Source organism: Python bivittatus, unplaced genomic scaffold (assembly GCF_059951505.1).
Source record: "Python bivittatus isolate LINGU-HERP-01145 unplaced genomic scaffold, Pbiv_v1 ctg000430_np1212, whole genome shotgun sequence".
In the NCBI taxonomy this organism is placed as follows: Eukaryota; Metazoa; Chordata; class Lepidosauria; order Squamata; family Pythonidae; genus Python; species Python bivittatus.
In genome coordinates, this window is record NW_028277071.1 from 2,336,833 (window position 1) to 2,353,420 (window position 16,588).

At 41.6% G+C, this 16,588-nt stretch overlaps 2 protein-coding genes across 2 annotated transcripts; both read right to left on the minus strand.

Annotated features, from left to right (window-relative positions):
- Positions 1-2,451: 2,451 nt before the first annotated feature.
- LOC148215252 (vomeronasal type-2 receptor 26-like) lies at positions 2,452-3,360 on the minus strand. The gene has a single exon (XM_088143947.1). The coding sequence runs from the start codon at positions 3,358-3,360 to the stop codon at positions 2,452-2,454; it is 909 nt and encodes a 302-aa protein (XP_088000073.1).
- Positions 3,361-6,761: 3,401 nt separating this feature from the next.
- LOC148215253 (vomeronasal type-2 receptor 26-like) lies at positions 6,762-13,768 on the minus strand. The gene is made up of 3 exons (XM_088143948.1): positions 13,569-13,768; positions 8,717-9,008; positions 6,762-7,649 (listed from the first exon to the last, which is right to left on the minus strand). The coding sequence occupies exons 1-3, from the start codon at positions 13,766-13,768 to the stop codon at positions 6,762-6,764; spliced, it is 1,380 nt and encodes a 459-aa protein (XP_088000074.1).
- Between the last annotated feature and the right edge of the window lie 2,820 nt (positions 13,769-16,588).

A 16,588-nucleotide genomic window follows, 5' to 3' on the forward strand; every position in this document is an offset into this window, starting at 1 on the left:
ATTAGTGTCTTGGAAGTATAAAATAAGAAGTTTCTTCTTTAGCATATTTTAATTAATTAATTAATATTGATCCATTTTAATTAATGTTTATTCTGTTTTTACTGTAAACCACCCAGAGTCGCCCCACAGTGAGATGGGTGGTGACACATTTGAAATATAAATATAAATAAATAAATAAATAAATAAATTTGCCTCAAGACATATGATATTCTTTGTGTTTAGTTATACTTAAAAAAAAAAATTCTATCAGTGGTTAATTGAGATAGGAGTTGTTGGCAATTTCCTTGAGTAAGAGAAGTGGATAAGTGGATTCCATGACTTCCTACTCAGATCTGCAGGATTCATTAAGGGCCCAAACAGATCATGCCAGTCAAGGAAGGTGAGTCACAGGATGCTACCCAAATCCATCAAATCAAACAGAATTTAGTTATGGTCAATGACCAGCAATATACATATAAATACACGTCAACAATCACCAGAAACAGTAAAAACAGTGTACTGATCATATAAATGTTAAAATTAAAACTTAACCATAGGGGAAAAACGAGTGAAATGCAGTAAAACAACAGAAAACATAATAGAAAACAGAAATACTATCACACCAAATAAAGGTACAATAAAAGAGAGAGAGAGATGAGAGAGACAGAGAGAGGGAGGGAGGGAGGGAGGGAGGGAGGGAGGGAGGGAGGGAGGGAGAGTAGGAGAGAGACTTCCTAATTCCATCACTCCAAGCTCAGGACATCCTCTGCTTTCTTATGGAAATGGCTTCAGATAGCTGGTCAGGAAGTCTTTGGTGATGGTGGGATTCCAGTCTGTGAGTAGGAAACTGACTGCCAGTCTCCCCTAACAGATTTGGTTCGTATTAGGAGGCAGCAAACATTTGTATGTGCTTAAATTGGTGAAAAAGGGAATGCAGAAAAATACACGTGATGTGGTTTTAGGTTCATTCTGACCACAGGGAGAACATCTCTCAGAGAATGGGGTCCTCCTGTCCCTCACCTCTAATAGGGTGAAGAGAAGACATTGAAACAAGCCAAAGAAACACTTTCACAGCATGCTGGACAAACAAAACTCAGTTGCAGGTATCAAAGGTTCCCAGTTTGGGATCCAACACTGAAATATGGATATAGTGTCCAAATCTGTCTGCTGTGCAATTTCAAAGAGACTTTGATGGGATTTCAGCTTTAGTTCCCTCTGAACCTAGAGGCAGATGGGAGTAGATTCCAAAAACGCAAGTCGACTGATATTTCCACCTTGATGAAAAGCCATGGAGGAGAATGAATGGAGCAAGTGAGCCATAGGAAAGCTGAGTTCAAGATAGTAAAAGAATCAGCCTGTGTTGGGGACAGACACTGGATCAAGGTTCAGGCAGGCTGTAGACATGGTGGGTGCTTATATGTGCAAGGCTTGTGGAGACGCTGGAGTCAAACACTGGGTGAGCCTGGATCTTTCCTTATCAGCAGGCGTGCCTCTTTGGCAATGACTCTCATGATGAGGGACAGTTTGGGAAAAAACAGAGTGAACACCAATAGGATGACATTGTATGGAATATGACATTGTAATTTGAGTATTCAGGTCATTTTTCTCAAGGCTACTTCAGTACAGCATATTATACTGCCTAGACAATGGGTGAGTGTCTTAACTTCATATGTTTTACAATGTCCTACATTAATTAAGTTTTGGAAGAAAGTAGTGGACTATATAAATATACACTACTTTTAGCAACAAAAGCTAAAACTTTCAGAGGATAATATTCTTTTGAACCATGTACCACCAAATAGATGGAACTTGACAACTGGACAACGTAAATGGATTTTCCATGCCCTTACTGTGTCCAAAAGGCTGATATTGCAGCATTGGAAAGATAAACATATGGCCTCATTTATTCAATGCATTGAATACCTGATTGCACTTGCCACTAATGAGCGGGTTGCCTATAGACATAGACTTTCTATGGACAAGTATAATGAAATACAGGACGTATTCATACAAAATTCAGTATGTTAAAAGAATATATGATAGTCTTATAAATCTCTTAGAAATATATATGTCCTTGAATAATATTTGCTTTAGATAAGCATATATACAGTTGAACTGAAATTGTTTATTCTTATAACAATATATTAACACTTGTTTTCTCCTTGTTGTATTCTTTTCACATTTTTGTTAAACCACTCTTATGTATTCTTTTTCTTCTTCATAAAATCAATTTTCTTTTGAAAAGCTGCTATATTACAGCATGTTATGTATCCTCAAAATTGTTCCAGTAAAAAAAAGAGAAGGAAGGAAAGAAAACGAAAATGAAAATGAAAATAACATTTCAGGGGAATCGGTGGTTCATTGGGATAAGGGGATTCCCATGACTTGTGACAGCTTCATTCTGAACCAATTCCAATTTCTGCGTGGTCTTCAGTGAAGTAATCTATCTTTCACTGAAACAATATCATGGAATTATGTTTCTTCTTTCTTGCCTCTCATTAAGCACTTCTTATTGTTCAGATCAGGCCTTAGTAGAATAACAAAGCATTTGGGGAAAAAGATGCAGCCAAGTAAGCCTGCACTGGAAGAGAGTATGGAAAAGATCTCCACAGCCACCGTGTATTTCCCCTTGGTGCTCAGATACGTAGGGAAAAAGGAGAGCCAGACGCTGCAAAAACACAACAGGCTGAAGGAGATAAACTTGGTCTCATTAAAACTGTCCGGTAAATGCCGGGCTTGGAAAGCCACACTGAAGCCAACAATGGCAAGGAAAAGCAGGTAGAGCAAGACACAGTAAAGCATGAAAGTAGAGCCTTCGTTACATCCCAGGACGATTTCCTCTGCCACTAAGTTCATATCAGCATCTGGGTAGGGGGGTGAGATTACAAGCCATGCCATGCAAACAACAACTTGAATGAGGGAGCAGGAAACAACAATGTAATTATCCAATTGTTTGCCCAGCCACCGCCTCATCTTGGATCCTGGCACAGAAGCCATGAAAGCTAAAATCACAATGATGGTTTTGGCCAGTACAGAAGAAATGGCCACCCTGAAGATGATCCCAAAAGCAGTTTGTTGGAAAAGGCAGGTCACCTTTTCAGGGTGTCCAATGAATAATAAACTGCAAAGGAACGAGAGCGCAAGGGAGACGAGGAGAATGTAGGTGATGTTCCGGTTGTTGGCCTTGACTATGGGGGTGTCCTGGTATTTGATGACGACCCCAAGCACCACAGTGGCAGTGCAAGAAAAGAGAATTGCTGTAGTGGCCAAAGTGGTCCCTAACAGGTCTTCATAAGACAGGAAGACTATATGTTTTGGAAGGCACACGTCATGGTTGTTGTTTGGATACTCTCCTTCTGGGCATGGAAAACAATCATCCATGTCTGCAAAAGAAATTGCTATTTTTACAATATAGAAGTTTCTGCATTGATCAAGATATGGCTAATACTGACTGAAGTAAGAAGTTTAAAGTTCTGGGTCTTAGTTAATGCTTCGTTGAGAGGCTACCTGGGAGTTAAAGAGCTATTAGCTAGACAGAAGTCAGTAATAAACTGCTTCTGTAATACTGTCAATGAAACTGCCTAGAATTGGACTAAACTCAGCTCTTTGATTAATCTAGTCAATATTAGAACTGATACAAAATTGGACCAAACTAATTTTTTATTATGTTTATTATTTTATAGTTCAAAGTATTAAAATTAAGAGCAGATGAAGCCATAGATGCCTCTGAATGTGACAGGGGAAAGGTGGATGGTGGAAGCAAAATTTTTAGAATTCAGACTTTCATCTGAATGGTTTGGAGAAAATTGAATTCCTAGCTTTTTCTAAATATGTATCTCAGGTATATATCTCTATGTGCCATTTTCAAAATATCACACAGGAAGAGATTCCCATACCACAGCTTCTGGAGGGGAGTTACTGGAGAGATTAATCTCACCGGTTTTCTAAAGAGTTCGTTTAAAACTGGAGACCAGCCCACAATTTTGTTGCATGTTCATATTACTGGAGGTAGCCTGGCTAACGTAAGAAAGAGGGAGATGCAAGCCCTCAATACAGATTTATGCAAATTAGAATATGCATGTGATTGGATAGAGCAGCAAGGTTTTTGACTGAATAAAGCAGCACATCAGGTCTGTAGTGAGGATGTTAGGGCAGAAGTACAAAGGCCATACTGCTTTTGAGAGAACAGGTAGACAGTATTTCATGAACTTCGTTTCCTCGGAGAGTTATTGTTAAACTTCCTTTAGTTTCCAGAGCCTTCCTCCCTATTTGTCTGGGTTTTATCAACATTCACTGGCTGGTTGTCTTATGGCCGAGATGAAAAGGCTCATTGTTCCTGGGAAGGTAATTAGGGAGAAGATATTTTCCTTTCTTTCCCTCATCCCAACCAGTCCTTTATTATCTCCGATAGTATGTAACATATACAGTACTCCATAATGTTCTGGATTTATTCCACGCAGGTTTTCATGGAATGGTTAATTTTCATGAACTGAACATACCTTACCTTTCTGACTTGCAATCTTCCCTTCTGGACATGGAAGGCAGTCATAGCAGCAAAATGGCTTTCCTTCTATTTTGGCCCTACTCGAACCAGAATGACAATTGTCATTACACTGGGAACCGGGTCTTTTCTGAGTAAAGGAGATGAAAAATTGAAGAATCAGTCTGGTAGTTTTGACATGCCCTGGGGACATTGCTCTTTCTGAAGCAGAGAGACATATTCTATATGCATTGCTTGAGGGGACCCTCAGAATGAGACATTGTGAGATGACTATAACGTTGATCATTGTGTCATGGCAAGCATTTCCAGAGTGCTGCGCAACCTGGCTATAATGAAAGATATGTGCTAAGTAATGTGTTGAAATGCAGCAGAAGGGGACTGGGGTCCAATTTACTTTGTAAAGTATTAGGTACACTTAACTTTCTAATACTAATAGTATTGGAAAGTTCAAACTTGCTTTGAATCAGGCTCAGCTCCTTGGCAACAGCATGGAAGTATTTTACTATTGTTTTGCAGGAGTTTTCCCCACAGCCTCACCTAAGCCCTGGAGTTTTCACTTGGGCAGCTATGCCAGTTCTCACCAAGCCTGGCCCGACTTCTCTTCTCATGGTCAGCCAGAGTCATCAAGGTAGTGGCATGGAATCACATACCACACTTGGGAGCAATTTCAATTCAAAACATGACTTCAGTATCTGAATAGGGCTATTGATGTTACAGTAGAAACAGCAGGGCACCACTTTTTGAATATTCGGAATGTGGATTAAATCGTCCCCAAATCTATGCAAAATATTGCATGTATCTGGTTAACTCTTCTGGGCCATACAATAGAGTCCTTTTGAATGTTGAGCAATTTGGGTGACAGAGACCTAAGCAGCACAACACTTTTCTTCTGAAGTTATTCAGAAGGCTGTCAAGATACTGACATCTAATTGCACACTAAACTCTAGAGCACATCCCACTTCAAAGCACAACTACAATATCAGAATAAGGCTACGCTGTTCCAACAGATGAACAAGTCAACAGTTTTTGAATATTCAAAATGTAGGTTAAACTATCCCTAGATCTGTGCAAAATATATACCTGGTTAAATCTTGTGGGCCATACAATGGAGTCCTCATGAATGTTGAGTGATTTGGAAGAAAAAGAGTTTGGGTCTACCCATCCAACTTTGACTTTTGTAAATGTGTTGTTTGAATATGTGACCCAGTTGAAAATATCAAATCCAGCAATTATATGCCCATTATCATCCAAAGAAATATTTTCTTCAGCACTGTTTTCAAAGAAAACACTTCTCATAAACTTGTGGAGCTAAATTGGAGAGAAGGTGGGGACACAAGACAACGTGACATGTTCTTTAGAATAGTCCTATCACAGTTGAAAACTATGGGTAATGGTCTAGAGAAAAACATTGCTGCAGAAGACAAGCATTAACATGTTAGAGATGGGTTTACACTGCTGGCAATCATTCCAATTCCAGGAAGGAGAAGGAGAAGGAGAAGGAGAAGGAGAAGGAGAAGGAGAAGGAGAAGAGATACTTGGAGAAGGAGAAAGGACATGTGGAAAAGGAGATTGAAGCAGTGTCCAAGTGAGTTGATCAGGTAGTGTGGTGATACCATGAGAGAAGTCAGGGTGACAGATCTGGGACAGTAATTTCCTGTAATATAGCAAAAAATTCTGTTGTTTAGCTATGTTCACTCTCTCTTTCAAGTAAGAAACCATATTACCAAAATATGTTGCTTTCCAGGAAATATATTTAGTAGAAACTTTACAATATAACAATAATAAAATATTAATACTACAAGGGCTAAGCAACAGAAAAAATGCATCCGAACCTGTCCTTTTACACTATTTTATGCAGTAAAATATAATGTCTATTCAAGCAAAACTATTTAGGGAACTCTTTTCTGTACAGAAATATTGAATATGGATCTTTTACACATTTTATCTGTTCTTAACATTCCAGGTGTACCCTTAAATACTCTGAAAAAAATACATTGAGAAAAAAAAACAACAGCAGCAGCACCAACAACAAAAGCCCTTGTTATTTCTTTAACTATTTATCATAACCAGCACTTCAGGAATGTATCTGATTTCCTTCGGAAAACATCCTAACTAGTGATGATTATTACGTCTTGTGATAAGGACCTCCGTGGACCAATTATGAGCTCAGAGAAGAAATGCTTTTCTTTGGGCCTGTCTTCATTCTCCTTCCAGCCACTTACATTGGACAACCTCTGGTCATAATATTCTATTCCCTCCACTGGGTCTGACATTCTACTGTCTACTCAAGGTAACTCTTTGTTCTGCAAAATACCTTCCATGGCTCTTCATTTAATCCATCTTGTCTTGTCCGTTTCACCTTTGCTCTCTCTTTTGACTTGGATGAACTTAGGGCACGCAGAGCATATGCCATGATGTAAACTGCATTGTAGATGCTATAACTGTGGCCAGACATGCTTGTGTCAAACACGGTCCCAGGTAGAGCCTCCAGCTTCTCCTCCCCTGTGCAGATATTGTCAGCCTCTTTGTCTAGAATGGAATCTGAGAAATGACAATTAAATGCATCTTTCCAGAAGACTCTGATAAAGCCATCTCTGTTTTCTGAGAGAAGGTTTCTTTCCTTCAGAAATTTCAGGAATCCTCTAGGATAATTGGTATGAACAGCAAATGATAGAGCCCCATGGAGACAATGTATGTCCCAATCTCTTTGAAACCCAGGTGATGCAAAATCCATCTGGGCTGTCATAATCCACACTCGGCTCTCAATTGTCACATCATAAAGTTGTGCAATGTGGAAAATTAATCTTAGGACACTAATAGTATGTATTTCACCTTGTATAATAACAGTATTGGAAGTACTTCCTGTGACAATACGTGAAGTTCCAAGCCATTCCATTGCTGTTTCAACAATGTCACCTGAAAAAGATATTTTGGGCACTGTTTCTAAGAAGTCCATACAGATGCCCCGTTGAGAAAATATGGGAAGTATCTCCTGTTTAAAGATCTCTCCATTGTCATCATCAAAAGCAACCACACCAATCCAGTTCCACTTGAAGTGAAGCAGCAACTCAAGAATTCCCATATACTGATGGGTCCCATTTGGAAACATCTGGTGGAAGAAATCTTCTTTGGTTTTGTCTTTTATCATTGGAGATGAGCCATATAGTATCTAAGGAAGAATAGATTGAAGGAGATGAGACATCATGGCGATAAATCGTATGGTGTACTCATTTGAAAGGTACTGGTTGTTTTGCTATATAAATTTGCCATACAAAATTGATTGCTGAGTCACTCTATAATTTTTTGAAATCCTCGTCTTTGGATGCATGGGTTGTACTGGACTGAGTCCAAAATGGACAGAGATTATACAAACCGTATGCAATCTATATTCTATTTTGAGATGCTGTTGGGGAAAGTGAGGTTCACTATTACTCTTTCAAATCAACAGCAGATCTGATCCCAGCCTTGGTTCTTCTGTAAAATGGTCATCCTGCATGAAACATGAACATTTCTGGCGGTGCTGACTTCTCTCAGTTGCTGAGATGTTACTAGACTTGGCACTACAATATTTGGCGGCCAACATCCAGAGAACCATTTGATGGCAGCAAAAGATGATGGTTTTCTTTGTTTGTTTTTCTGTATTTTTGTTACCGCCTACTGTGCGTCCACATTATGCAGTTCTGATACGGTAAAGCTATCTTAGAATTTAAGGTGAGGCTGTTGTGAAAGAAGGAGCAGGACAATGAATTTGATAGCACACTCACTTGAATGGTAGGCTCCTGGAAAGGTTTTGGTTTCTCTCCATGCTTACATTGTTTTTTTGCACTTTTATATATTTCTTAGATAAAGGGGAGTAAAAGCAAATGTTGCTTCTGCAGAAACTATTTTTGAATACTACGATGTCAAGAAATACTAAGCTTTTTAAAGTCCCTCAAGGAAGGCTCTTAAGCAAAGGTATTCCTGAGGTAAGAGGATGGGTTGACATATAGATAGGTCGATAGAGAATGAGCTCATGATAAATGCATCATGGCCTCATGGCTAATAATTATTATTATTAATAATCTGATCACCCGTCACATACAGATATAGAGTAAACAACCACGCTGCCAGTTCTTCAGGAAAAAAACCCACATAGCTAAATAAAGAGATTTTCCATTTTCTAACATCCATGCCCGAACCATACTTAAAATTTAAAATCTTCTTCTTCCTCACTGTCGTTCCATGCGTATAACGTACCTGCGGAATTTTGTAGGTGCTGAGGATGTGTGTCATGTGGAGACAGACTTCAGAATTAGGTCCCCCAATGACTCCCACGATGCCACTGTGATGATCACATTTGTAATTAGGGATGAATTTGTTCTGTGTGGAGAGAAGTTCCAGAGACGCAAGATAGGCCCATCTTGCCAAAAAATAGCTGTTTAAGATGTGGAAGCCCAAACTGACATTGGGTAAGAGTTGGGGATTCTCATTGATTTCCTTCACAGCAAATGCCAAGGCCAGAATGTGCTGGTAATTCTGAGTGAACATCCTATAGGAAAAGAAATTATTTCAGTTAGGTCAATTTTCGAGATGGCAATGCTCATTTTATATAGACATAGTGGTATGAAAAATCAATCCTTGGAAAACAAGGCCCTTTAGATCACCTGCATGGAACGATTAGGATTTTTTTTTCCCATACAAAGTGAGATTTGAAAATTCTCATAGATACACATGCTCACTTTCACAAACCAGTTTGCAACATACTATCTTTCCTTGAGAGATATTGTAGTGGTACCTATAAGCATTATGAGGTAAAGAGCATTAACTTATTTAATTTTTACACAGTTCACTGCATGGAACAATTATGAAAATATTTTCATGTATGAACTGAGATTTGAAAATTATTAGGTCCCTCTCACAGTTACACATGTTCACTTTCACAAACCAATTTGTAACATATGACAGTATATTTTCTTTAGAGATATTATAGTGCTACCTTGTAAACATAAAAGCATTATGAGCTAAAGAGCATTAACTTCTTTCATTTTGTAAAGCTTTGGACAATATAACCAGGGCAGTCAAACTGTTTCTGTCTTTACTGTAGAGAATGTCTGTAATTTAGGGCAGAATGGTGATCCTCCCCTTCCATGAAACACATTCCATCAGGATGCGTTTTACTCTCTTAACTTTCATGGTCCTATCGTTTCTCTCATAACATTTTGTTTTGTTTTTGGTGACTTTCAGTCAGTGTTGACTCCTGGCAACTGCTTTTTCTTGGCAAGGTTTTTGGGAAATGTTTTGCTATTGCCACCTTCCTAGGGCTGAGAGAGAGAGTGACTGGCCCAAGGTCACCCAACTGGCCTCATGCCTAAGGCAGGAGTATAATTACCACCCCTTCATGGATCACTGCCTTGTCGTGGCGAAGGGGCTTGCGTAACTCAGTGAAGCCATGAGCTATACTGTGCAGGGCCACCCAAGACGGACAGGTCATGACAGAGAGTTCTGACAAAATGTGGTCCACTGGAGAAGGCAATGGCAACCCACTCCAGTATCCTTGCCAAGAAAACCCCATGGACAATGTTAAAAGGCTAAAAGATATGATGCCGGAAGATGAGCCCCTCAGGTCGGAAGGTGTCCAATATGCTACTGGGGAAGAGCGGAGGGCAATTCCAAGTAGCTCCAGAAAGAGTGAAGCGGCTGGGCCAAAGCCGAAAGGACGTTCAGCTGTGGATGTATCTGGAAGCGAAAAGAAGGTCCGATGCTGTAAAGAACAATATTGTATAGGTACCTGGAATGTAAGATCTATGAACCAAGGCAAGCTGGATGTGGTCAAGCATGAGATGACAAGACTGAACATCGACATCTTGGGAATCAGCGAACTGAAATGGACGGGAATGGGTGAATTTAATTCGGGTGACCATTATATCTACTACTGTGGGCAAGAAACCCTTAGAAGAAATGGAGTTGCAATCATAGTCAATAAGAGAGTCGGAAAGGCAGTAATGGGGTACAACCTCAAAAACGACAGAATGATCTCAGTGCGTATCCAAGGCAAACCATTCAATATCACAGTCATCCAAGTCTATGCCCCAACCACTGATGCTGAAGAAGCTGAGGTGGACCGCTTCTATGAAGACCTACAACATCTTCTAGAACTAGCACCAAAAAAAGATGTCCTTTTCATCACAGGGGATTGGAATGCTAAAGTAGGAAGTCAAGGAGTAATCGGAATAACAGGCAAGTTTGGCCTTGGAGTACAAAATGAAGCAGGGCAAAGGCTAATAGAGTTCTGTCAAGAGAACAAGCCAGTCATAGCAAACACTCTTTTCCAACAACACAAGAGACGACTCTACACATGGACATCACCAGATGGTCAATACCGAAACCAGATTGATTACATACTTTGCAGCCAAAGATGGAGAAGCTCTATACAGACAGCAAAAACAAGACCAGGAGCTGACTGTGGCTCAGATCATGAGCTTCTTACTGCAAAATTTAGGCTTAAATTGAAGAATGTAGGGAAAACCACTAGACCACTCAGGTATGACTTAGATCATATTCCTTGTGAGTACACAGTGAAGGTGATGAATAGATTTAGAGGATTAGATTTGGTAGACAGAGTGCCTGAAGAACTATGGACGGAGGTCCGTAACATTGTACAGGAGGCAGCAACTAAAACCATCCCAAAGAAAAAGAAATGCAAGAAAGCAAAATGGCTGTCTGATGAGGCTTTACAAATAGCTGTGGAAAGAAGGAATGCGAAAAGCAAGGGTGAAAGGGAAAGATATAAGCAACTGAATGCAGATTTCCAGAGAATAGCAAGGAGAGATAAGAAAGCCTTCTTAAATGAACAATGCAAAGAAATTGAGGAAAACAATAGAATGGGGAAGACTAGAGATCTCTTCAAGAAAATTGGAGATATGAAAGGAACGTTTAGTGCAAAGATGGGCATGATAAAGGACAAAAAAGGCAGGGACCTAACAGAAGCAGAAGAGATTAAGAAGAGGTGGCAAGAATACACAGAAGAACTATACAAGAAAGATCTTAATGTCCCTGATGTCCACGCTGGTGTGATCGCTGACCTTGAGCCAGACATCCTAGAGAGTGAAGTCAAGTGGGCCTTAGGAAGCATTGCTAACAACAAAGCTAGTGGAGATGACAGTATTCCAGCTGAGTTATTTAAAATACTAAAAGACGATGGTGTTAAAGTGCTGCACTCAATATGCCAGCAAGTTTGGAAAACGCAACAGTGGCCACGGGATTGGAAAAGGTCAGTTTACGTTCCAATTCCAAAGAAGGGCAACGCCAAAGAATGCTCAAACTATCGCACAATTGCACTCATTTCACATGCTAGCAAGGTTATGCTCAAAATCCTACAAGCTAGGCTTCAGCAATACATGAACCGAGAACTACCGGATGTACAAGCTGGGTTTCGAAGAGGCAGAGGAACTAGAGATCAAATCGCCAACATTCGCTGGATCATGGAGAAAGCACGAGAGTTCCAGAAAAATATCTACTTCTGCTTCATTGACTATGCAAAAGCCTTTGATTGTGTGGATCACAACAAACTGTGGCAAATTCTTAAAGAGATGGGAGTACCAGACCACCTTACCTGTCTCCTGAGAAATCTGTATGCAGGCCAAGAAGCAACAGTTAGAACCAGTCACGGAACAACCGATTGGTTCAAAATAGGGAAAGGTGTACGACAAGGCTGTATACTGTCACCCTGCTTATTTAACCTATATGCAGAGTACATTATGAGAAATGCCAGGCTGGAAGAATCACAAGCCGGAATTAAGATTGCAGGGAGAATCATCAACAACCTCAGATATGCAGACGATACCACCCTAATGGCAGAAAGTGAAGAAGAACTAAAGAGCCTCTTGATGAGGGTGAAAGAGGAGAGTGCGAAAGCTGGTTTGAAACTCAACATTAAAAAAACTAAGATCATGGCATCTGGACCCATCAATTCCTGGCAAATAGAAGGGGTAGAAATGGAAGCAGTAACAGACTTCATTTATTTGGGCTCCAAGATCACCGCAGACGGAGACTGCAGCCATGAAATTAAAAGACGCTTGCTCCTTGGGAGGAAAGCTATGGCAAGCCTAGATAGCATATTAAAAAGCAGAGACGTCACCTTGCCGACAAAGATCCGCATAGTCAAAGCTATGGTTTTTCCAGTAGTAATGTATGGCTGTGAGAGCTGGACCATAAAGAAGGCGGAGCGCCGAAGAATTGATGCCTTTGAACTGTGGTGCTGGAGAAGACTCTTGAGAGTCCCCTGGACTGCTAGGAGGTCAAACCAGTCAATCTTAAAGGAAATCAACCCTGATTGCTCATTGGAAGGATCGATAATGAAGCTCAAGCTCAGATACTTTGGTCACCTAATGCGAAGAGAGGACTCTTTGGAAAAGACCCTGATGCTGGGAAAGATTGAAGGCAAAAGGAGAAGAGGACGGCAGAGGATGAGATGGTTAGATAGCATCACTGAAGCAATGAGCATGAAACTGAGCAAACTCAGGGAGGCAGTGAAGGACCGGAAGGCCTGGCGCAGTATGGTTCATGGGGTCACGGAGAGTCGGACACGACTTAACGACTAAACAACAACAACAAATAATTACCAGTCTGGTTTCTAGCCTGGTGCTTTAACTCGTTTCTCATAGTCTACATTCTGTGTATTTTTTTCATGCTTCCTTTGGATTTAGTGAGATGTAGAGTTACTATTGTCATTATGGGGACTAGACTTCCTATCAAATTTTACAATTTCTCCCTCATTCCTCCTATTTCTCTTTTGCCCTCTCCCTAGCATACATTCAGCAATCACTGAGCTTCTGAAGCAAATGAAAAGCAGCTAAGACTACTTTTGTGGCGTGCTGCTCTAAAAAACAGCTGAAGAGCTATTCCCTATCTCTCATGAAAAATAAGGTAGAAGAGTCAGAAGACATGGACAAAAGCATACATTTGCATTGCCTAAAAGGCTGAAAAGATTTCTCATTGCATTCTGTTGCCTTTTCACCTCCAAGTTGCAGCTATAAGTGAAAAGCCAAAAATAACTTGAATATCCTGGGAACTTTAGCTGCATTTTATGTGTTAAGCCTAAACTACTTACACAAGGTCATCAAAGCGCTCCTCAGAAGGCTGCTTCTGAAAGCTGACTGAACTCAAAAAAATGTAGATCTGAGAGAAAATGCCTGCAATGATGAAATCACCTGGCTGGTAATACTTGTGGAGAATAGAAAGAGGTTGACCAACAGGACACTTAGCAATAGAAACCGTACTTGAGGCATGAGGCAGAGCCCCTGTAGCCATCATCAGTGCCACAAATAGCATCACTTTGTCTGTGAGGGTTCCTGCCTTCTTCCAGCATGTTTGTTCCCTTTGTGACATTTGAATAGTGTTCCTTCCAGTGGCGACACTCAGCCCATCTAAAGCCAGCCCGGTGCAGTATCTACCACCCAAAATGACAGTAGCATAGTTCTGCCTCTTGCGAGCCTCAACTCTCAGTGAGACATAAAGTATTACTGTAGTTAACTGTGGATTGATCGTCCTGTCCCGAGGGAATGTTCATGGACCAGGAAGAGATAGCATTAATCATGGTTATTTCATAATTGTGGTCAGATGGGGGAATAATGACCAATTTAGCATTCTGAATTCATTAAAAAGTTCAGAGGTCAACGTGTTGATGTTTATTACAGCTCAGCTAGTTATCTCCCCAATCTTACTTTATGTACTGATGAGAAACACCAACTGTGTACTTTCCCTTATTAAGGTAAATTGAGAATAGAAACAATCAGTATTAGGCAAGCAGTGACCAGTTCAGTCATCACTGCAGAAATATTTCCTCACCTAAACAGAGAAACAGAATGACTAAGGGCAAAAAAGCAGTGGGATGCAAGTGACCTTCAACTTGCTGCCAGCTTCTCCATTGACTTTGCTTGTGGGAAGCTGGCCGAGAGCATCAGAAATCCTTCCTTCCTTCCTTCCTTCCTTCCTTCCTTCCTTCCTTCCTTCCTTCCTTCCTTCCTTCCTTCCTTCCTTCCTGCCTGCCTGCCTGCCTGCCTGCCTGCCTGCCTGCCCTCCCTCCCTCCCTCCCTCCCTCCCTCTTCATTTCCACATATAACATAGGGTTGCAGCATTTGCCCTGCCCTTATGACAGCCCCAGTGAAGCCCTCCTTCCTCCTCCTATGTTGGCCCATGGAACTGCCTGCCACTTTGCTGTGTGGACTTGGAGCAAAGGGGGCCATGGCCCTTGAGCAAAACTGCATCCCTGCTCCCCATTCTGATATATGCCCAAGACCCCCTCCCTTGAGGGAGGAAGAGGACTCACTCATCGGTCACTGGCACCCCCAGCCAGCCCTTCCTTGCCTGCAGGCAGCCAAGTCTGTCCCTCATCCTTCCCTCACTGCTGACTGCTGTATAGAGATTTCAAATTCCTGCTTCATTTCCAAAGCAGCCAAGAGCTGCTCTCCTGTCAGGCCCTGCTGCCAGCCAATTGGACGCAGGGGACAGAGGGAGGTAGGAAAAAGCTCATTTATAGGCCCATGATGACCAAATGACGTGGGCTGACTGCTGCAGTGCACTGCTGAAGCAGGCAATAAATTTCCCAAATTTTGATTTCATACTGTAGGAGTAATGGGTCCCAGATTTTGGCTCAGTCTGTAAGTTAGTCCATTTGGGATACCTTGGTTCAAAAATTGTTGCCCTATTTCACCATTTCACCCTGTTGAAGGGTACAGACACGAGATCTTTTTTGTTTTTGTTTTTGTAGGATATACTGTAGATAAAAAAACCTCCAGTGTTCAAGAAAGGAGGGGGACTTATTTATTGCTTCTCCACCCTTATTACACCCACAGATTGCTGCCCTGCAGCACTGTTTTGGGTGAATAGGCCCTCTTTGGTAAGAGGGGCCTGAAGCATGTTTTTCAGGGGCATGCAGAGGAATTTTCTCAGGATCTGTCAGATAAAATTGTTTGGATTCATTCGCAATTGGACACTGGTTTTGCTGTGGGTCCCCAGGAAATGCCTGGGGTGCAGTCATGCACTGGTATCTGGGAATGTTCTGAACCTGTTGGACCTGAGGAAGTGGACAGGGTCCTTTGAGCTGTGAACTCAGCCACCTGCTTCCTAGATCCATGCCCCTCCTGGCTGGTGAAAGTGGCCTGGGGGGTGTTGTGTGAGTGGGCTCTAGTGGTGGTTAATTTGTCTTTGAGGGAGGGGGTTGTTTCATTGCCTCTTAAAGAGGCTCTGGTGCATCCCTTCCTCAAGAACCATTGCTAGATCCCACTGTACTGGACAACTTTTGTCCAGTATCTAATCTCCCTTTTTTGGGTAAGGTGGTTGAGAAGGTGGTTGCGTAACAGCTTCAGAAGGCCTTGGGTGAAGCGGATTATCTGTCTCCTTTTCAGTTTAGATTGAGACCGGGGTATGGGAAAGAAATTGCATTGGTCATATTTCCGGTTGATCTTCGGTGTGGGCAGATTAGATGTTGTGTATCCATCCTTGGGGGTCCTCCTAGATTCGCAACTCCTGCTCAAAGAGCAGGTGGCAGTCATGGCTAGGAGGGCCTTCGCACAAGTCTGTGTTGTGCACGAATTGCACTCTTTCCTGATCAGGAGGCTCTGCTCACATGCACCCTAGTCACCTCCAGATTGGACTGACTAGGATGTAACATGCTCTACATGGGGCTGCTGTTGAAGAATATCTGGCAGCTTCAACTGCTGCAGAATGTACCAGCTCAGACAGTTATGTGTGTCCCTAGAAGAGCACACATTACACCTCTGCTTCATGAGTTGCATTGGCTGACGGTTTGTTTCTGGTTTCAATTCAGAGTGCTCTTTTTGAACTTTAAAGCCCTTCATGACATGGGCCCAGGTTCTCTGAGGGGCTACCTCTCCCTGATCACATCAATCTATCCCATTAGATCTGGCCAGGGACTTCCATTTAGTGGGTCCCAGGAGGCGGCCTTCTCTGCCATGGCTCCCTCCTTGTGGTACATTCTCTGCCCTGAAGTGAGGGTCACCCCTCCCCTGCTGTCATTTAGGAAGTCCCTCATCAGTTGTGTCATCAGCTTGGAGTCTTTGGGAACCAGAGACCTTCTTAGATGGCTCCACTGTGATTGATACTATGCTA

Excerpts from the sequence above, each read along its gene's own strand:
- LOC148215252 (XM_088143947.1), bottom strand. The coding sequence starts at position 3,360 with ATGGATGATTGTTTTCCATGCCCAGAAGGAGAGTATCCAAACAACAAC.
- LOC148215253 (XM_088143948.1), bottom strand. The coding sequence starts at position 13,768 with ATGGCTACAGGGGCTCTGCCTCATGCCTCAAGTACGGTTTCTATTGCT. Across the intron at positions 9,009-13,568 it reads GAGCGCTTTGATGACCTTGT|GATGTTCACTCAGAATTACC; the intron begins GTAAGTAGTTTA and ends CTTTTCCTATAG. Across the intron at positions 7,650-8,716 it reads GCACCTACAAAATTCCGCAG|ATACTATATGGCTCATCTCC; the intron begins GTACGTTATACG and ends ATTCTTCCTTAG.